Genomic DNA, 20,961 nt, shown 5'->3' on the forward strand with positions numbered 1-20,961 from the left:
TCACACCCCTCCTTCCATCCTTCTGTCCCTCCATCCATTCATCCCCCTACACACCCCTTCCTCCATCCATCCCTCCCCATACACACCCCTCCATCCATCCTTCCATCCCTCCCCCTACACACCCTCCATCCTTCCACCCCATCACACCCCTCCCTCTATTCCTCCATCCATCCCTCCCTGTACACACCTCTCCCTCCATCCATTTCTTCCCATTCTCAGCCCTCCGTCACACCCCTCCATCCGTCTGCCCCCATACACACCCCTCCGCCCTTCCTTCCACCCCCATCACGCCTCTGCATCCATCCCTCTCCCTACACACCCCTCTGTCTGTCCCTCCATCCATCTGTCCCCATTCACACCCCTCCTTTCTATCTGTCTGTCTCCCATCCCAGCCCTGCTCTCTCCTCTCCTCGCCTGCTTTCTCCTCCTCCCCGTCCCGGCTCTCCCCGTGCTCCCCGCTCTCTCTCACCCCCTGACCACGCCCTGTCTCTCCCTCCCCGCCTGCAGCAGCCACCCCCTGCATCAAAGCCATCAGCCCCAGCGAAGGGTGGACGACGGGCGGGGCCACCGTCATCGTCATCGGCGACAACTTCTTTGACGGGCTGCAGGTCGTCTTCGGCACCATGCTGGTGTGGAGCGAGGTGGGCGAGCCTGAGCCCCCTTCCCCCGGTGCCTCTCCGCCTCCCCACACCCGCCCCCCAGGCCTCTGTCCATCCTGAGGCCTCCCGGCGCCGCGCAGCCCCGTCCCGACGCGCCGGGCAGGGCCTCTTCGGGCTGGGCCGGGGGGAGCTCTGGGTCAAGGCGAAGGGGCCCTGCCCTGTGGGGTGCAGCCCCCGGAGGTGCGGAGCCCAGGCTCCCTTCAGAGCTCCGGCCCCACCAGATCCTGTCTCAGTGGGCACCGTGCCAGATCCCCCCCGCCCGCCTCCCGGTGCCAGGCCACTTCCCCCGAGGGAGCCCCGGCCCAGCCTGGCCTGGGGAACGGGGCAAGGGCAGAGGGCGCGGGGGACAGGCTCCGAGGCACAGCGGCACCCTGGGGGCTTCCCACGAGTGGGGGCTGTGATGGAGGCTCCTCGTGCCCCTGGCTGGCCAGCGAAGGGTCCTTGGACTGGGGCTAGTCTGTGAGCTTGAGAGGCTGGGGGAGCCGGCTGGGCTCAGCCCCGGGGGTGGAGAGTGAATCTGCACCTGAATCGGGGCCTTAATCTCCTCCCCGCCCCATTGCCCCTCCGGTCATCATCTCCCCTCCTCCATCCCCCCCCCGCACTGCACATGGGCTCAGCCCCCCTCTCTCCTGCCCCTTGCAGCTGATCACCCCTCACGCCATCCGGGTGCAGACGCCGCCCCGCCACATCCCCGGCGTGGTGGAGGTGACTCTCTCCTACAAGTCGAAGCAGTTCTGCAAGGGAGCGCCCGGCCGCTTCGTCTACACAGGTGAGGGGCGCGGGCGGGCCGGGCAGCTCTGCCCTCGGGGCTCACCACCCTGCTCCACACCGCTCGGCCACGGCGGGACGAGTGACGTGCCTAGGGCCAGACAGCGAGTGGGTGGCAGAGGTGGGAGTGGCACCCCAGAGTCCTGCCCCCTCTGGTGTAACTGCCAGGCCCCGCCCCGGGGGACTCTGGGAGTCACTGGGGGTCTGGGTGGCCAGGGACTGGTGGGTGATCTGTCGCCCCCAAGGCCTCCAGCCCATTGGATGGCCAGGAAAACGCATTCTTGGTGGCCAGCGCCTCCTTGGTCTGCCCTTGGGATGCCGTTTCCTCCTGTCCCAGGGCGAGGGGCGTCTGGGTGGGGTGCTGTGTCCTGGGCTCCGGGAGGGAGCCGTCACATGGCCGCTCGCGGGCGTGATGGGAGCAGCAGGCAGCCCCTCTGCACGGCCGCCCAGACGTCTCCCCGCCACCGGCCCAGCAGAGACCGGCTCCCTGCTCTGGGGGCGCCCCCAGCCTGGGCATGGTGGAGCCATGCTGGAGGGGCAGGGCAGCAAGGACCTGCCTCTCCTGACCCCGTGGAAATGCAGGAGTGGGAGCGGGGCCTCCGTCTGGGCCCTGGTGAGCTCTGAATCACCCCCCAGCCCAGCACAGAGGGCCTGTGGGGGCGGGCGGGAGGACAGTGAGGGGCAGATGTCTCTATAGGGCTGGTTTGGTGATAGATGTGTGTAGGGGGGAGGGGCGGAGGGGTAAATGGAGGTAGTTAGGGGTACATGGGGTAGATTATAGAGGGTTCGTGGTGATAGGATGGATGGATGGGTAAGTAAGTTGGGGGGTGGAGGGAGGGAGGTGGACGGAGGTGGGTAGGTGGGTGTGGGGATGGATGTGGGGGACATGATGGATGGATGGGTAGGTAGGTGGTAGATGCATGGAGGATGGGTAGGTGGGGGGATGGGAGGGGCGGGGATGGAGGGACGGGGTGGCTGAGGTGGGTCAGTGAGAGGTAGATCCATGCGGGGGATGGATAGGTGGGTGGGGAAGATGGGAGGGGCGGGGACGGAGGGAGGGGGATGGCCAGAGGTGGGTCGCTGTGGGGTAGATGCATGCGGGGGATGGGTAGGTAGGTGGGGGGGATGGGAGGGGCAGGGATGGAACCAGGGGGGCGGCCAGAGGTGGGTTGCTGGGGGGTAGATGCATGGAGGATGGGTGGGGGGGATGGGAGGGGCGGGGATGGAGGCAGGGGGGCAGCCGGAGGTGGGTCACTGGGGGGTAGATTCATGCAGGGGGGACAGAGGGCAGAGACCCGATGCTGCCTTTCGTAGGGCACTCGTCCAGGTCCCCCACTCCCACTGCTGCTTCTCTCCCTGCTGTGTGGGGGCCCGGGGGGGTTCCCGGCACTCAGCCTCCCTTTCCAGACCAGGGCTGCTCTGTGCGTATCGACCCGGCTGAGGGGGCCGGGGGCAGTGATTGATTTGGCCCCCGCTCCGCCGGCTAGATCCCAGTTTCCAGCTTCTCTGGCTTTGCCCAGCCGTGGAAGATTTGGGGGGGGGGGGGGGATCAATAGGGTGTGTGTTCCTGGGCGGGGCTTTCCTCTGTGTGTGACACCCTGTGTGTGTCTAAGACTCTGTGTGTGGGACATGACACTAGGGTGACCAGACGTCCCCATTTTATGGGGACAGTCCCGATAGTTGGGGCTTTGTCTTCTATAGGCTTCTATAACCCCCCACCCCCTGTCCCGGTTTTTCACACTTGCTGTCTGGCCGCCCGACATGACACCGCGTGTGTAATATCGTGTGTGCGTGTGTGAGACCCTGTGTGTGTAACACCATGTGTCTGAGACCCCGTGTGTGGTGCTGTGTGTGTATGTCACTCAGTGTGTGTGTGTCACAGTGATTCTCCCTCCATCCCCATCTGCCCCCCCGGCTGGCACGTGCTCCAGGTGAGCCCCGGCTGCTGAATGGCAGCTCCCCCTGCCAGGCGGTTTGGGCACCTCCCCGGCCCGATGCCCGTGCTCCCCTCCACGGGGTCGAGCCGCTGACAGGGGTCCCAGCACGCAGCGCCGGGTGGCTCCTGCCCGGAGCGTGGGGCGACGGGTGGGGAGACAGCCCGTCGGCCATTGTCGAAGGGCTGGGGCAAGCCTGCCTGTCCCCAGGCCTTCCCCGGGAGCCAGCCCGGCCCACCCACGTTGCGGCCAGGGGCTCCTGCTGCCAGCCTGCAGAGCCTCTTCTCTCCCCACACCCAGCACCCCTCTGTCTGTCTGTCTGTCCAGCCCTAGCGCCCGGGCGCACCCCTGTCCGTCCAGTCCTAGCCTCCACATGCCCTGTCTGGCCGTCCAGTCTCTGCCCCTCTGGCCTGGTGCCAGCCCAGGCCGTGGTGCTGAACCCTGGGCTTGGACCCTGGCCATGCAGCTGCGGGGGTTCGGGGAGAGGCAGGGACGTCCCGGCCCCCGGCCCCTGGGTAGACTCCATGTCACTCGCACAAGGAGGCGACGTCCATCTCTAACGGGAGCAGAGTAGGTGGCTGGGCCCAGGGGTCAAGGATCCATGGGATCGGGGCGACGCCCCATCTTTTAAACAGTCCCTGGGAGGCCCCCCTCAGTATGCCAGGCCCCCACTGGGTCCCACTTTTCCTTGTGTGGGCCCCACTTCCTAGATGGAGCCTCTGGGCTCCAGCCCCCTGCTTCATGCCTGAAGCTCTGCCCAGCGGGTCGCATGGGGCCAGCCCCCCGGAGAGCCTCGCCCCCCTACATGGAGCAGTGCACCCACAGGTTATGCGGTAACGCCCGGCTGAATTTGCAGACCAAGCCAGGTTTGTTGGGCACCAGGGCGCAGCCCTGGGGCAGCCCCGAGACGTACAGGTGAAAGCACCGTCTGTCTATCCTGCCCCCACAAAGCACCAGTCGGGGGTGGCGGGTTCACCCCTGGCTCTGGCTCTCTCTGGCCTGCCTCAGCCCCTGGAGAGGGCAGACAGCCTGTGCCAGGAGCCGGCCCCTTATCACTGCCGGTCCCCTCCCAGCCCGCTGTGCCCAAGCCTGCAGGCCAGGCAGTCGCAGGGTCACCGGGGTCAGTGTTCTGGCCTCAGGGATTGCCCATTGTCATCTCGGGTTCTCCATGGCTTTGGGTCAGACTCAGCCACTCTTTAGCCTGACAGCTCAGCGACACGCATGCCTGCGTCTGCTGGCCTGCCCTGAGAGCGAATGTTGTCCTTTCTTCCCCCTGGGAGCCAGGCAAGGCTGGAGGGAAACTGAGGCACACACCGGGGGCATAGTATTAATACAAAACTTTCCCACTTTGTCACCCCAGGACTCCTGGGTTCTGTGGCCTGGCTCTGTGCCCATGGGTAGGTCAGCCCCCTGCACCATGCCTCAGTTTTCCCCACGGGGACAGCGCCAGCCCTTCCCCTCAGGCAGGTGGGGTTTAGAGGGAGCCCCGTCCATGGCACCTGACCCTCTCTGTTTCCCTCCCTTCCCAGCACTGAACGAGCCAACCATCGACTACGGGTTCCAGCGGCTGCAGAAGGTGATCCCCCGGCACCCCGGAGACCCCGAGCGCTTACCCAAGGTAGGGTTGCTCCCCCGTGGGGCACGGAGGCAGCACGGGTCAGGGTAGACAGCCCCATGGCGGTCAGGTTCCCATGCCACTAGCCCCGCAGGGTGACTAGCGGGTGGCCCTGTCACAGAGCCCCCGGGCGATGCTACAGAACTGCTCCCTACGAAGCCAGGCAGGACTCTGGGGGAGTCTCCTCTCTGTGAGCAGCCTGTCTGCAGGACACACAGCTCCCCCGACTCCACCTTCCTGGGTCTGACCTCGGAGCATTCAGCCTCCTCTGCCCCTCCGTGTGCTTCCCACAGCGAGTCCGCTCAGGCGGGGTCCTGGGGAAGCCAGAGGGTCCTGCCCCCCAACTCCGCAGGCAGACGGGACCCTCAGCCAGCCAGTAAAACAGGTTTATTAGACGACAGGAACATGGTCTAAAACAGAGCTTGCAGGTGCAGAGAACAGGACCCCTCAGCCGGGTCCATTTTGGGGGGCAGTGAACCAGACAACCACGTCTGCCCTTCACTCCATGTCCCAGCCAGCCCCCAACTGAAACTCCCTCAGCCCCTCCTCCTCTGGGCTTTGTCCCTTTCCCGGGCCAGGAGGGCACCTGATTCCTTTGTTCTCCAGCCCTTTAGCTCTCACCTTGCAGGGGGGAAGGGCCCAGGCCATCAGTTGCCAGGAAACAGGGTGTTGGCCATTCTCTGTGTCCAGACCCCTGCACACACCTGCCCTCCAGGGCTCTGCAAGGATCATACACCCTTACCCCACCACCTACAGACTTAAGAACTGCCTAGGGGAAACTGAGGCACCCCCACACTATTCAGAGGAAACATTAAGAACAGTCCCGCTTCGTCACAGGCCCACAGTGGTGGCGGGCTCCACAGCACTGCTAGCGAATGGCTGCATGGCTCTGCCCCCATGCTCCCCATGCCCGGACAGCATGCTGGCACCCGGGCTGAGGGGGCAGGGGAGGGGAAATGGTGTGCCAAGGCCAAGCAGCTGCCTGGGGCTCCCCGAAGATCCTCCTATTCTGCTGTGACCCTGCCCTGGCGTTAGTGAATTTATACCCCTCCCTGCCCTCACCTCCCGAGGGGGAAACTGAGGCGCAAGTGGCAGGGAAGTCCCTGGGGCCTCCCTGCTGCCAGGGCCGCCCGGCTGGGTCTGTTCGCAGGATTGAGGCCACCATCATCAGTGGGAATCTGGTTTTTGTTTCCCGAGGCACTTTCCCAACATACAGACACCCCAGTGCTGCCCGAGAGACCACAACCCGACCAACCGGCCCAGGGGGAGCAACGTGGCCATCGGCCATGGGGAGGGGATGTCGGGCTGGCTGGGGACTCCAGGCCTGGCACGCCGCACCCCTGAGAGGCCGGGTGCCTCAGAGACTTCAGCCGTCCCTGACACTCCTCCCTCTGTTGGCAACTGCTCCCTCCCTGTGCCCCCCTTTGCACCCCTTGCCCCGGCAGGGGACAGCGGTTTGCTATCGCTGTGCTGGTCGGGGAGAGGGGTGGACGCTGCCTGGGGCAAACATAAACGCAGTGTGAAACAGCCCCCCAAACAACCCCCATGGGGCATGGGGGGCCCTTTGGAGATGGTGCCAGGCAGCTGGGATGGGGGCACAGCCAGTGCTGGGCTGCATGAGGGGTGGGGGCCGGCGGGCTGTGGGGCGCTGCAGGGAGCAGGGCCTAGATGGGCCTGTCCTTCCCCGCACCACCTCACCCCCCCCCCCCCCCGCGCGGTGACACTAATGGCTCCAGGCAGGGCCAGGGCCGCCTGATGAGAAGTGACAGGCCAAAGCTGCTGACAAATTGGAGCCATTCATCATGCGGTGACAGGGCCCAGCCGCCCACGCTGCGCTCGCTGCTGCCCCTGTGGGGATAGGGGGGCAGGGACCCCCGTCCCAGAGTACACATGGGGGCCACAAGGGGGAACGACCTGCCCCAGGGCCCAGAGGCCATCGGAGACAGACGCAGGATTAGAACCCGAATCCTGTGCTCCGGCCCTATGGGGCAGCGGCCCCTCCGCCGGGAGTGGGGGGACAGCACGGCATTCTCTGTGCCGCCCACCAGCGTATGGCTGTCAGATAGCCGGGGGGCCGGTGGGTAGAGCAGGGGGTGGGCCTCAGGACTCCTGGGTTCCATTCCTGGCTCTGGGAGGGGAGTGGGGTCTGTGGGTGAGAGCCAGGACTTCTCCCCCAGGCCTGCAGTGCTCCCCTTTCTCCCACCAGCTGTCCCAGGCGTGGGCACGTGAGGCTTGGGGGAGGGTGCTGATGGGGTGTCCAGGCGTCCAGGGTTGTACCGGGGTGTCACGGAGTCCCTGGGCGATGCTCTGGAACTGCTCCCCATGAAGCCAGTCAGGACTCTGGGGCAGTCGCCTTTCTGTGAGCAGCCTGTCTTCAGGACACACAGCTCACACAGCTCCCACCTTCCTGGGTCTGACCTCGGAGCATTCAGCATCCTCTGCCCCTCCGTGTGCTTCCCCCAGCCAGTCCGCTCAGGCGGGGCTCCTGAGGAAGCCAGAGGGTCCGGCACCCCAACTTCACAGTCAGACGGGACTCTCAGCCAGCCAGTAAAACAGAAGGTTTGTTAGACGACAGGAACATGGTCTAAAACAGAGCTTGCAGGTGCAGAGAACGGGACCCCTCAGCTGGGTCCATTTTGGGGCCAGTGAGCCAGACAACCACGTCTGCCCTTCACTCCATGTCCCAGCCAGCCCCAAAACTGAAACTCCCTCCAGCCCCTCCTGCTCTGGGCTTTGTTCCTTTCCTGGGCCAGGTGGTCACCTGATTCCTTTGTTCTCCAACCCTTCAGCTTTCACCTTGCAGGGGGGGAAGGGCCCAGGCCATCAGTTGCCAGGAAACAGGGTGTCGGCCATTCTCTGTGTCCAGACCCCTGCACACACCTGCCCTCTAGGGCTCTGCAATGATCATACACCCTTACCCCACCCCCTAGATACTTAAGAACTGCATAGGGGAAACTGAGGCACCCCCACAATATTCGGAGGAAACATTAAGAACAGGCCCACTTCGTCACATCTCTCCCCCCTTCGAGATCGAACTGAGCGGGGTCACTTTACCCGGTGACCTGGGGAAGTTCGAAGCCACCAATGTTCCCATGGATGCCCCAGCATCTCTCCCATTCCTTGGTAGGAGTTACACCAGGTCCTTCCAGTTTCACGCCCTCCCTTAGGTCGGGGGTGGTCGATAGCACTAGCAGGCTGCATGTGGGAAGGTTTCTGCAGCCCATGCCCTTTGGCCACCCCAAAACCCCAGGGGGTCAAACTGGGATTGGGTTTTCTCCAAGAGCTCCAGTCTGGAGGGCTGCAATTCGGGCTCTCTTGGTTAAGGGCCCCCATCTTGACCTGGGCCACATACTGTTCACTTACAGAACTAGCATGGAGACATCCCTTTCTCCACAACCTTGGCTCCCCAACAAGCTGGCCAAACACAGCCACTTGGTTATAGGACGGTGTACCTTTCTTAACAGCTTTCACTCCATCTGAGACCTTCTCAAAGCTATCCACACTGGATCTTTCAACAGGAAAGTCAGTGGATCCATTCACAACAGAAAATTTCTGGCTGTTAGGAACTGAAACTTTCTTGATTAAATCACTTTCACACCCTTCAGTTGCAGTAAACTGCTTGCAAAGACTCCATGAGGATTCCTTTCCCAAGGGCTTTTCTATGCAACAATTCACCCCTCCCAGAAATTCTGCTCTTACCCTCTTTACCTAGGGCTTGCTCTAGGGGAACACTTTCCTGAGCAACAACAGACTCTTTCTGGGTCTCCCTTACATCCAGAATCACCTCTGGCCCATCAGGCGGATTCCTACACAATCCCCTTTCAGGCAAACTTACAGACTTCCTAGATAAAAGGTTAGAAGCATTCTCCTTCCCTTTGCCACACACAAGTTCAGGAATCTTTTCCTCCTTGCTACAGGTTTCCACACCCTCAGTAGGTAACACAATCACACACCTTCATGCTCTCCTTGTGCCCTGGCTAGGATCTCACCCTGATTAGACAGAGTTGCTCCACCCTTTCCAACAACACACTAGCAACAGGCAAAATACAAGCACCAGAATTGTCTGGTCTCTGGGATTTTACATAGACCCTAACTGGATGCGACCTAGTTACAGGGCCATTCTCCCGAGCAGACAGAAACTTAGGACCCTTCCCTTCCTGGGCTTTAGCTGAGTCCAGAACCAGCTCTGAGACAACTGCACGACCCTCAACCATCACAGGCTGAAAGGCCCCTTCTGTCTGCTCCACAGACCAAGAAGAGCCGGACCCACTTTCTCCTTTACCAGACTCACAGCTTGGGATCTCATTCCCCTGGTCCCAGCACACAAGGCTGGTCACAGACAACTGCTTGGAGACCAGGGTAGCTCCCTCCATAGGCAAGTCAATACCCCTGACAGACAGAGACCCATTTCCTTCACTGTCCCAATTCTCCACCGAGCTAACAGGTAAGGTCCCGGGACTCTCATCTTCCACTCTCCTCGCCTTTGCACCCTGCTGACTGGACACAGCCATCAGATCACAAGGCTGCCTAGGCTCATCCAAACTTTCCTTACCAAGCACCTTGCCACTCCCCACAGATCCCCTGCCCTGCCTGTGTCTCCCCCCACTCAGCTGGGGTCTCAGCTCAGCACTGCCCTTGCTGTCCCAGTGGGGGCAGGCCACTGCTTTCCTCAATGCATCAGAGCCAGCGAGAGTCCCCACTCTTGTGTGCAAGGGGGCAGGGAGCATCTCTCTGTCCCACCCAGCCCCAGGGGTCTGGTTACAGGCAGGCAGGTAGCCTGAGCCTAAGGGCTCCTCCCTGCTGCCAGCCAGGTCATCTGCATTTTCACTGACCATTTCCCTCTCCGCCGATTGGTTCCCTGGATTCAAATTCAAGCCCTTGGCAGTTACAGGAACAGGGCCTGGATCCTGTCCCAAAGAGACACAGTCACCCCACAACAGGGTCTCGCAGCTGGTGTCCTGGGGCACCCCAACGACCAGCCAGCCCCACTCCTCCTGGGTCTGCACAGGGATCTGGGCCATAGGGAAGGCGAGGGGCTTCGTCCCTGGGACCCTCACCCAGCTCACAGCGCCCCTCAGCATCTGAGGCTGCACCACCCAGGGTCTGACACCAGTTCTCTCTGTCCCAGGATCTCGCCACCCCAGGAATGTCTCCCCATTGACCATCACCTTCCGCTCCCACTGGGGGTCCGAGGGGCCTGGCCCCAGGAAACTCTACACAGACATATAGGTTGGTGTCAGGAGTGGGAGCCTGTCCACCTCCCCACCCATCTGGCTGATGGAGTCTGTGGCCTTGGGACCCAGCAAGGGAGCTAGACACCGGGGCTTTTCCGCAGGGTCCCCTTGGTTCAAATCGCCAGCCTGCTCAAAGGCAGTGAGGTGGGCATCCACCCCGCCCCCCTTAACTAGGGGCAGCAATTTAGTCTCGAGGTTCCCTGCGGAACTGGCCCCCCGGGATCTATCCCCACTCACCCCTGGGGGGTCCCCTAGGCCTCTCCGCTCCCCCACCGCCAGTTCATGCTGCTGCTGCTTCTGCAGCTCTTTCTCGGGCTCTCGCTGTCTCTCACAGTCCTCTTGCTCTCTCGGACTCAGCTCCAATCCCGTCCGTCTCGATCCCCCGATGGGGAACCCGATCGTGAAGACCCTCGTCTGGTCGGGGACAGGAGTCTTGGCGATGCCTGGCTCCCACTCCAGCTGCTCCCAGATCCTGCTATAGCCCCATTTGGGGTCAGGAATCTGTTCCTTAGAGCGGTCATCCTCCTCCAGCTGCACGGTTAACTCTGCTTTGGTGAACTTTCCAACGCTCAACCCTCTCTTTCTGCACAGGGTTACAATGTCCTTCTTAAGGAGACTGGGACAGGCCGTCACTCCGCTCTTCCCAAGTTGTTGTGGACTCAGAGGCCCGTGTGTTCTCAGCTCCCCACGGTTTCCAGGGAGAACCCCTAGTGTGCCAGCCCTTCTCGAGGTCACCACCTCTTTGCCAGGGTCGAGCTGCAGACTCCTCCGCCCCTTGGACTGGTCGCTGCAATCCCCAGGGGAACCCTGTTACTGCAAAAGTCCTTCTCTCTCCCCGCGCCAAGCTGCAGGCTCCTCCGCCCCTGAGACTGCTCACTGCAGTCCCCAGGGGGACCCCATTACTGCACAGTCCTTCTCGCTGGTCACACACTCCCAGGGGTTAACCGCCCCCCGAAACCGCTCCTCTCTGAGCCTTCAGCAGGCCTGGTCCTCGGCGGTCCCCCTTCGTGTTACTGCTCCCCAGTCACTTACTGCAGGAAGCGCCATCCACGGGGTGCAGTACATCCCACCGCTGCCACCAGTTGTCACGGAGTCCCTGGGCGATGCTCTGGAACTGCTCCCCATGAAGCCAGTCAGGACTCTGGGGCAGTCGCCTTTCTGTGAGCAGCCTGTCTGCAGGACACACAGCTCACACAGCTTCCACCTTCCTGGGCCTGACCTCGGAGCATTCAGCATCCTCTGCCCCTCCGTGCGCTTCCCCCAGCCAGTCCGCTCAGGCGGGGCTCCTGAGGAAGCCAGAGGGTCCGGCACCCCAACTTCACAGTCAGACGGGACTCTCAGCCAGCCAGTAAAACAGAAGGTTTGTTAGACGACAGGAACATGGTCTAAAACAGAGCTTGCAGGTGCAGAGAACGGGACCCCTCAGCTGGGTCCATTTTGGGGCCAGTGAGCCAGACAACCACGTCTGCCCTTCACTCCATGTCCCAGCCAGCCCCAAAACTGAAACTCCCTCCAGCCCCTCCTCCTCTGGGCTTTGTTCCTTTCCTGGGCCAGGTGGTCACCTGATTCCTTTGTTCTCCAACCCTTCAGCTTTCACCTTGCAGGGGGGGAAGGGCCCAGGCCATCAGTTGCCAGGAAACAGGGTGTCGGCCATTCTCTGTGTCCAGACCCCTGCACACACCTGCCCTCTAGGGCTCTGCAATGATCATACACCCTTACCCCACCCCCTAGATACTTAAGAACTGCATAGGGGAAACTGAGGCACCCCCACAATATTCGGAGGAAACATTAAGAACAGGCCCACTTCGTCACACGGGGCCACCCACCCCACCCTGGTTCCCAGCTCAGCACTGGCTGGGGCTGCTGATCGGGTTCCCGGGAGGGGAAGGGCACTGTGTCCGTGCTGCGGCCCAGATGAGGGGCCCCCCTGCCCCCCCCATGGCTGGGAGGCTTTGTGCCCCCAGCCCGTGCCCATAGCTGAGACACGTGGTGGGCGCGGGGGTATTGGCTGCATTCAGCCCCAGCCGTAACCAGCTGGCTGGCTCGGCATAGCCGGCCCAGGCCGGGGGCCAGGGGTGCCTGGAGAAGGGCAGTCGCTGCCCCCCCGCCACCTGCCCGCGCCCCAGCAATCCCAGGGTCAGTACCACCCACGCTGGCGATCAGCCTGAGCGAGCGGTCAGCGGGTGCGGGCCGCAGCCGGGCTTCTCCATGGCGGCATTGATCGGACAGGGATTACAGACGGCCAGCGAGCGCGTGGCCGCGATTGTCCGTGCTTAGCTTGACAGCAAGTCAATACCGCGGATCTCAGTGGCTGGGGGCGGGGGGCTGGACGGACGGGGCGCTGCCCACCTCGCCCCCACACACGCCGTTGCCGCCCGCCAGGGGGCCCTGGGCAAACAGCTGGGAACCGGGCGGGGGGCCGAGGCCTGGCAGACTCCTTCTCTGTGCCCGTCGCCCCACAGACCAGCTTCCCATGGAGGGGCCTGGGCTGGGGTGCTGTGTGTGTTGTATATCGGGGATGTGTGTGTTGTGTACCAGTGTGGGTGAGTGTGTGTTGTGTATTGGGGGTGCTGCCTATTGGGGAGGGGTGTTGTGTATCTGTGGATGAATGTGTGTTACATATTGGGGATGTGTGTGTGTATTGGGGTGGGTGTGTTGTGTATCGGTGTGTCTGGTGTTGTATCTCAGTGGGTGTTGCGTATTGGGGGTGTGGGGGTGTGTGTATCGGGGTGCTGCATATTGGGGTGAGTGTGTTGTGTATCGAGGTGGGGGGGTGTATCGGGGGTGCTGCGTATTGGGGGGGTGTTGTATATCGGGATGTATGTGTGTATGGGGCGGGTGAGTTGTGTATCAGGATGTGAGTGTGTTGTGTATTGGGGTGAGTGTGTTGTGTATCAGGGCATGTGTATTGTGTATCAGGATGTGAGTGGGTGTGTTGTGTATCGGGGTGAGTGTGTTGTGTTGTGTATCGGGGGCACATGTGTTGTGTATAGGGGATGTGAGTGGGTGTGTTGTGCATCAGGGTGAGTGTGTTGTGTTGTGTATCGGGGGCACATGTGTTGTGTATAGGGGATGTGAGTGGGTGTGTTGTGCATCGGGGTGAGTGTGTTGTGTATCAGGGCATGTGTGTTGTGTATCAGGATGTGAGTGGGTGTGTTGTGCATCGGGGTGAGTGTGTTGTGTTGTGTATCGGGGGCACATGTGTTGTGTATAGGGGATGTGAGTGGGTGTGTTGTGCATCGGGGTGAGTGTGTTGTGTATCAGGGCATGTGTGTTGTGTATCAGGATGTGAGTGGGTGTGTTGTGCATCGGGGTGAGTGTGTTGTGTATCAGGGCATGTGTGTTGTGTATCAGGATGTGAGTGGGTGTGTTGTGTATCGGGGTGAGTGTGTTGTGTTGTGTATCGGGGGCACATGTGTTGTGTATAGGGGATGTGAGTGGGTGTGTTGTGTATCGGGGTGAGTGTGTTGTGTTGTGTATCAGGGCATGTGTGTTGTGTATCAGGATGTGAGTGGGTGTGTTGTGCATCGGGGTGAGTGTGTTGTGTATCAGGGCATGTGTGTTGTGTATCAGGATGTGAGTGGGTGTGTTGTGTATCGGGGTGAGTGTGTTGTGTTGTGTATCGGGGGCACATGTGTTGTGTATAGGGGATGTGAGTGGGTGTGTTGTGCATCGGGGTGAGTGTGTTGTGTTGTGTATCACGGCATGTGTGTTGTGTATCAGGATGTGAGTGGGTGTGTTGTGTATCGGGGTGAGTGTGTTGTGTTGTGTATCGGGGGCACATGTGTTGTGTACCCGTGTGTGTGTGTGTTGTGTACTGGGGCGGGGGGTGTATCCAGGGAAGGGTGCACCCGTGCACCCTCTATTGGCAGACCCCCGTTACAGCACGGCCCTGCCTGCCCCCCAGCGTCCGGTTGCTGTCCGGTGTCCGTGTGGGCAGAGGCCTGTGGGGCCGGGGTGACGGGAGGCTGGGGCGGGCCGGGGGGGCCGGGACTGGAGAGAGGAGAAAGGGGCCCCCGTACCTCCAGCTGTGGCTTTATGGTTGACCCCTGGGGATAAAATCTCGCTGGATGCGCCCTCTCCAGAGAGCGCCCCGCCCTGCCCGTCCCTCGCGTCACCCCTCCCGGCAGCCCCCTTGCGGCCCCGGGACTGGGGAGCCCGGGTGCGTCCGGCTGCCCGCTCTGGGCCCGAGGCCCACGGCTCTGCGCTGCACCGGACACGGGGCTTGTCCCCGGGGATCGAATAGGAGTGGCCGCGCCTGGCGCTCCTCAGGACCGGCTGCTGCACTTCCAGCCCCGCCCGCCCGCCCGCCCGCCCGCCGGGTTACGGCTCAGCGCAGACAGGGCTGCAGGGCTGGGCTGGAAGTGGTGCAGTGGCCCCCTTGCCATGTGGACGCCCGGACTCCAGAGGGAGCGTGGCCTGGACCCATTTCCCTGGCACGGGGGAGGAATCGACGGCGGTCGGCGTGTCCACACTGGCTCCGCAGCGCTCTCACTGAACTGCTTGGAACCTGATTTAAAGTAAACCAGTGTGACTCGGGGGTGTAGCCAGGCAAGCGGGATCGCTCCCTCTTGGGCCGTATTTCCTGGGAGCTTTCAACACCCTGGCAGGGTAAGGCCTAGGGCCAAAGGAATTGCTGTGGGGCGGGTCTCTGGCCTGTTCTCCAGGGGTCAGACGAGGTGAGCACAGTGGTCCCTTCCGGCCCTGGGATTTATGAATCTATGGATCCCTGGGCCACAGGCCCCCCTGCGCCAGGCACGGCCCAGACACGAAGCGCTGGTCCCTGCCCGAGGAGCTGGCAGTCCGAGGGCCTGATCCCAGCCCCTGGAGCCAGCCAGGGTCTCCCGCCGGATCAGCCCCAGGGAGCGTGGCAGGGGCGTTGGGGAAAGCCGCGCCGCGGGCAGTCACCGTTCGGCCCTGTGATTGGCGTGGGGAGGCCCGGGATGGCCGGCTGATGACAGGGTGCGCAGCCCGGTGGAAGGAGCCGTTCGTGCATCCGCGCCGGTGCCGGGAGCGGGGCCCTTGGCCGGCATTTCGTCACTTCAGTGTCTGCAGGCGCTTTGGGGTTCTGCCAGCGTCCTCTGTGGAAACCTGAGCTCGGCCAAAGGTGGGCAAGGGGTCCTGAGGCCAGCCATGGCGAATCAACCAGGGCTGGCCCCGATGCCCCAGTACAGCACTAGGGGGCGCTGTGCTGCCGGGAGCGGGGAGGGGCTCTGTGGGGGGCGCTCTCCCCAGTCCCCAGCATGCTGCTAGGGGGCGCTGTGCTGCCGGGAGCAGGGAGGGGCTCTGTGGGGGGCGCTCTCCCCAGTCCCCAGCATGCTGCTAGGGGGCGCTGTGCTGCCGGGAGCAGGGAGGGGCTCTGTAGGGGGCGCTCTCCCCAGTCCCCAGCATGCTGCTAGGGGGCGCTGTGCTGCCGGGAGCGGGGAGGGGCTCTGTAGGGGGCGCTCTCCTCAGTCCACAGCAAGGTGCTAGGGGGCGCTGTGCTGCCGGGAGCGGGGAGGGGCTCTGTGGGGGGCGCTCTCCCCAGTCCCCAGCATGCTGCTAGGGGGCGCTGTGCTGCCGGGAGCAGGGAGGGGCTCTGTAGGGGGCGCTCTCCCCAGTCCCCAGCAAGGTGCTAGGGGGCGCTGTGCTGCCGGGAGCAGGGAGGGGCTCTGTAGGGGGCGCTCTCCCCAGTCCCCAGCATGCTGCTAGGGGGCGCTGTGCTGCCGGGAGCGGGGAGGGGCTCTGTAGGGGGCGCTCTCCCCAGTCCCCAGCATGCTGCTAGGGGGCGCTGTGCTGCCGGGAGCAGGGAGGGGCTCTGTAGGGGGCGCTCTCCCCAGTCCCCAGCAAGGTGCTAGGGGGCGCTGTGCTGCCGGGAGCAGGGAGGGGCTCTGTGGGGGGCGCTCTCCCCAGTCCCCAGCATGCTGCTAGGGGGCGCTGTGCTGCCGGGAGCGGGGAGGGGCTCTGTGGGGGGCACTCTCCCCAGTCCCCAGCATGCTGCTAGGGGGCGCTGTGCTGCCGGGAGCGGGGAGGGGCTCTGTGGGGGGCGCTCTCCCCTGGCTGGCTCTGCCCCAGTGCCTCTGGAGGTAGCAGGGGAAGCCTGCTCACTCGTGGTTTGTCGTGCTCTCCCCCCACACTGCCTTGCAGGGGGCACCCTGGGCATGGCCCTGCCTCTGACCCGCCTGGCTAGGCCCCTGCAGGGTGTGGAGCGCCTCTGTGCCCGCTTGCTCTCACGCTGCCCAAGCAGGGAACTGTCACAGGGCTCTCCCAGTCTATGGGCAGCCGGGCGCCTGGCCATGCCCCAACGGGCCCCCTGGCACCGGGAGCCCCATGACTCTGGCTGGTGGTTGCCAGGTTCCCTGGGAATCCTGCAGTGGGGCCAGCTGATTCTCCTCCTTCTTGGGGTGTGTATTGCTCCAACCCGAGCTCCTCCTTGGGCCCCCCCATCCTGGGACTCCTCCCCTTACACAGGCCTCCTGGGCATGGCCAGTACCTCAGCCCCACGCCCACCCCCAAGGGCGAGATGAGGAGCAGAGCCCAGGAGACAGGACCCAGCCAGTGCACTGACAGGGCCAGCTGCAATCCAGTGTATGCCAACGGCTCGCGGGGGCTCTAACAGCCCCGCACCCCTCGCCCCTGCGCATTCTCCCTAGTGGACTCGGGCACGGGCAGGGAACAAGGGGCAGGGGGCCCCAGCTGTAACTCGGATCCCCCCCTCCCTGGGGGAACAGCCCATTCTTCAACTCCGCCAGGTGAATGCAGCCTCAGGGAGCGAGAGTCCCCTCCAGGAGCCACAAGCCCCCACTCCACGGCCAGCCCACACCCCCATCCCTGACCCCTAGCCACAAGCCAACACCCGGGGCAAACAGAACGTCTTGGATCCATGGAGAGCTCCCCACGCCAGAAGGAGTTGGGGGACAAGCAGCTAGTGTAGGGTTTTGGGGTGAGGTTGTTGATGGGCCCGTTTGTGGGGGATACACTAATGCTCTGAGCACTGAGCTGCGGGTCCAGGAGGTGCATAGAGTGGGGGCGACACTGGCAGACCTGCTGCCAGCTCATGCCAAGGTCTCTATGGCTGAACTGAACACTGACAAATATGTATCTGGGATCTGCCTGCCCCCCCTGCCCCGTTAGTGCTTGTAAAATAGGGTTAGGGTTATAAGAATGTTTTTGGTGTTTAGACTTTACTGAACTCTTGTGGGTTGCTGCCAGCATTAATCTCACTTACTGCATCTGTGTCCCGTACTGTAAGGTGCTATTTAAGCAGTTGTATTGGGAGCCTCTCTGACATTGTAACTCACCAGACAGGAGAGAGACAGTAACTGTTGTGAAGTGCTGGTCTCCAACAGAAGGTGTTACATCCTGGCCCACAGGGAAGGCCCAGCAACACCAGACGGACTATTGTGGGACATTAAAGAGGACAAAAGACATTGGCTGTTCTGCCCTCCCTCCGTGAAGACGAGTCATGCAAGTGGATTCCTCCCGTCAGCTGAGTTTGCAGCTCAGAGCACGTGGTGGGAAAGGAATAAAAACCCTGGAGGGTGAGGTTTCTTGGCATAAGCAAAAGATCCCCAGTGCTTAGCCTAGGTTAACCCTAAAGGACATAAAGAGCTTGTTTATTATAGAAGGTTGGGTTACCTTTCGAAGCTTAAGATTGGAACTCGTGTGTGTGTGTATGTTTACGGCTTTAAACTTGTAAATAATTCTCATTTCCTTTTTGTAGTTAATCGTTAGATAGTTTATTGTGTCTCTGGTGTGAGATCTAAGGTGCAACTGACCTGGGGTAAGTGACTGGTCCTTTGGGATGGGAAGTAAGCTGAATATTGCTGTGATTCTTGGTGTAAGGGACCAGCTGTCACTAAGGCAGGCTCACAAGGGGGGCAAGAGAGATCAGAGCACCCAAGGGGACTGTCTGTGACTCCATGTTGAGGCTGTTATGGTGTGTGAGGAGTTTACACTTGATGATTGGTTGGTGAAATGGAAGTACAGAACTCACAGCCCGTTTGGGCTCTGTGCCCTGGCTCCTGACAGCCTGCCCTGAGGTTGGTTCTCACTCTCTGGAGCCCTGCAGGGCAGCCTGACGCCCGCGTAGCCGTGGCAGGCATCACGTCCCCCAGATGAGTGATGTTTACCGATCAGGACCCCAGCACTGTTAGAAGTGTAAACTTGATATTGAAAATTGCCCAGGTCACAGAATAGACACGAGTGACCCATGGGGGGAAAGACCTGGAACAGATCCGTTTGCAGAGGGGAATATCCCATAACAGGAAAACCCCAGATCAGGCGCTGAGAGCTTGGATGCCCGGGGAAGAAGAAGTGGTGAAGCCCCAGGACCCTCCAGCCCCAGATGCCACAGAGGAGCCCACCGCAGGGGAACTGGCCCGACTGCAACCCCTGAGAGCCCAGGGAGAACATGAGCACGAGAGACTGATGGGGGAACTGTGGGTCAGGAAGACTGAAGCAGCCCAGACACTGGCAGACCCCACCAGAGGCAGGTGGGAGGTCCAGCAGTGCATCCCAAAGGACTGGGGCAGCGAAAGGAGTTTCTAGTCCGTCCCCCCACACACCGCCTCCCAGCACCACGGAGTGGGAGAAAGTCTGCCTGACTGCAGAGAAGAGTTCCTGTCTGCCTTTGAGCTTTTGAGAGACTGTGGGGTGTGCAGTGTCCCAGAGGACAAGCAGATGCCTGTCCTCTTAACCAGATCAGCTGAGAAAGCCAGGCAAGTTTGTAATGATCCGGTGGAGGGCGATGCTGAGGTGGACAAGATGTGTAAAGAAAATGTGTTGGAAAGATTGGAGCTCACCCCTGAGCCCTCTTGAGTGACTAGAGAACCATGGGAGTGTTTGACAGGGTCACTCACACTGAATATGTCCGGTTAAAGACTAACACATTTATTTGGGCATAAGCTTTCCTGGGTGGTTTTTTATCCACAAAAGCTTATGCCCAAATAAACGTTAGGTGCCACCAGACTCCTTGTTGTTTTTGTGGCTAGAGGCTAATACGGCTACCCCTGATACTGAATATGTGCACACAATGTGTCATTGTATGAGACAATGGATAATGAAGGCAGGGGCTGATGGTGATCATGAAAAACATCATTCTGGGATGTATTAGCGGGGCACGAGAAGTAATTCTTCCACTCTACTCCACACTGATACGGCCTCAGCTGGAGTAGCATGTCCAGTTCTGGGCACCACATTTCAGGAGGGATGTGGACAAATTGGAGAGTCCAGAGAAGAGCAACAAAAACGATCAAAGGTCTAGAAAACAGGACCTATGAGGGAAGATTGAAAAAATTGGGATTGTTTAGTTTGGAGAAGAGAAGACGGAGAGGGGACATGAGAACAGTTTTCAAGTACATAAAATGTTACAAGGAGGGAGAAAAATTGTTCTCGTTAACCTCTGAGGATGGGACAAGACGCAATGGACTTAAATTGCAGCCAGGGAGGTTTAGGCTGGACATTAGGAAAAACTTCCTAACTGTCAGGGTGGTGAAGCACTGGAATAAATTGCCCAGGGAGGTGGTGGAATCCCCATCACTGGAGATGTTTAGGAGCAGGTTAGACACACACCTGTCAGGGATGGGCTAGATAATACTTAGTCCTGCCAGAGTGCCGGGGACTGGACTAGGAGACCTCTCGAGGTCCCTTCCAGTTCTATGATTCTAGGACCTTGTTATTAAGAAATTGCTCTACCAGGGTGGATGTGGAATCCCCATTGCTAGAGCTGGCAGCTACCAGAGCAGGGACAAGGACGAGTCATTAACCCGAAGGACTGGGCTCTGTCTGAACAATGGCTATGCGAAGGAGATTGCCTGAGCGGGGAAACCAGCTTGACCAAGTTTAAGGATGCTGCCTTTGGTGGGACAGGACTGAGAGTATCTATTCAGGACAAATTGCGGCAGGAGTGGGGCATGGAAATAGCCCGTAAGGAGGGGAAAGACGGCATAGAATAGGAGAACCCTGAGGTGCGGTCAGGAGCGTCGGTGACACCTGGATGTTGGGGGTCGCATCAGGCTGCCCTGCCGGGACTCAGGAGCACGAGCCCCAATCTCAGGGCAGGCTGCCAGGAACCAGGGCACAAGCCTCACATTGGCTGGGAGATCTGTGCTCAGATTTCACCAATCAATTACCGAGTGCAAACTCCTCAGGCCCCATAACTGCCTGAGCACGGAGTCACAGACGTCCCCTTGGGCGCAGCGGTCTGTCTCGCCACCCAGCTGAGCCTGCCTGTGTGACAGATGGTCCCAAAGAATCTCAGTAACATACGGGTTACTGCCAGTGCCCAAGGACCAGTCACTGACCCCCGGTCGATTGCACACCAAAGAGAACCCCTGTAGCCCATCTTGTAATAAACTGTCTACAGGTGTATTAATAGGAACAGGAAGCGAGACTTATTTACAAGGCTAAAGCAGGTAAACATAGATACACAAATGAGTTACAGTCTTAAGTTTCAAAAGGTAAGAGAAGCTTCGATCATAAGAGAGCTCTGTATGACCTTTAGGGCTAACCCAGGCTAAGCACTGGGGCTCTCTTGCTTATGCCTGGAAACCTTGCCCCCCAGAGTCCAAGCCGCGTCAAGACACAGTTCCTTCTCCTTAGGGGTTTTATCCCCCTCTCCCCACGTGCTCTGAGCGGCGAACGCAGCTGGCAGGAGGAATCCACTTGCCCGACTCGTGTCGGGCAGGACATAACACCTTCTGCTGGAGACCAGCACTTCCCACCCTCCTGGCCCTCCCCCGTCTGGTGAGTTACACGGTCACAGGAGCTCA

The 20,961-nt window shown here is 61.0% G+C and overlaps 1 protein-coding gene across 4 annotated transcripts in view; it reads left to right on the top strand.

Annotated features, from left to right (window-relative positions):
* EBF4 (EBF family member 4) overlaps window positions 1-20,961 on the top strand; it is a 99,754-nt gene that overhangs the window by 70,198 nt on the left and 8,595 nt on the right. For all 4 annotated transcript variants that reach the window (XM_073343083.1, XM_073343080.1, XM_073343082.1 and 1 more), the window contains 3 exons: window positions 508-641; window positions 1,302-1,428; window positions 4,891-4,979. In XM_073343083.1, coding sequence (XP_073199184.1) covers window positions 508-641; window positions 1,302-1,428; window positions 4,891-4,979 — 350 coding nt within the window. The remainder of the gene's footprint in view (window positions 1-507; window positions 642-1,301; window positions 1,429-4,890; window positions 4,980-20,961) is intronic.

Source organism: Lepidochelys kempii, chromosome 4 (genome assembly GCF_965140265.1).
Source record: "Lepidochelys kempii isolate rLepKem1 chromosome 4, rLepKem1.hap2, whole genome shotgun sequence".
NCBI lineage: Eukaryota > Metazoa > Chordata > Testudines > Cheloniidae > Lepidochelys > Lepidochelys kempii.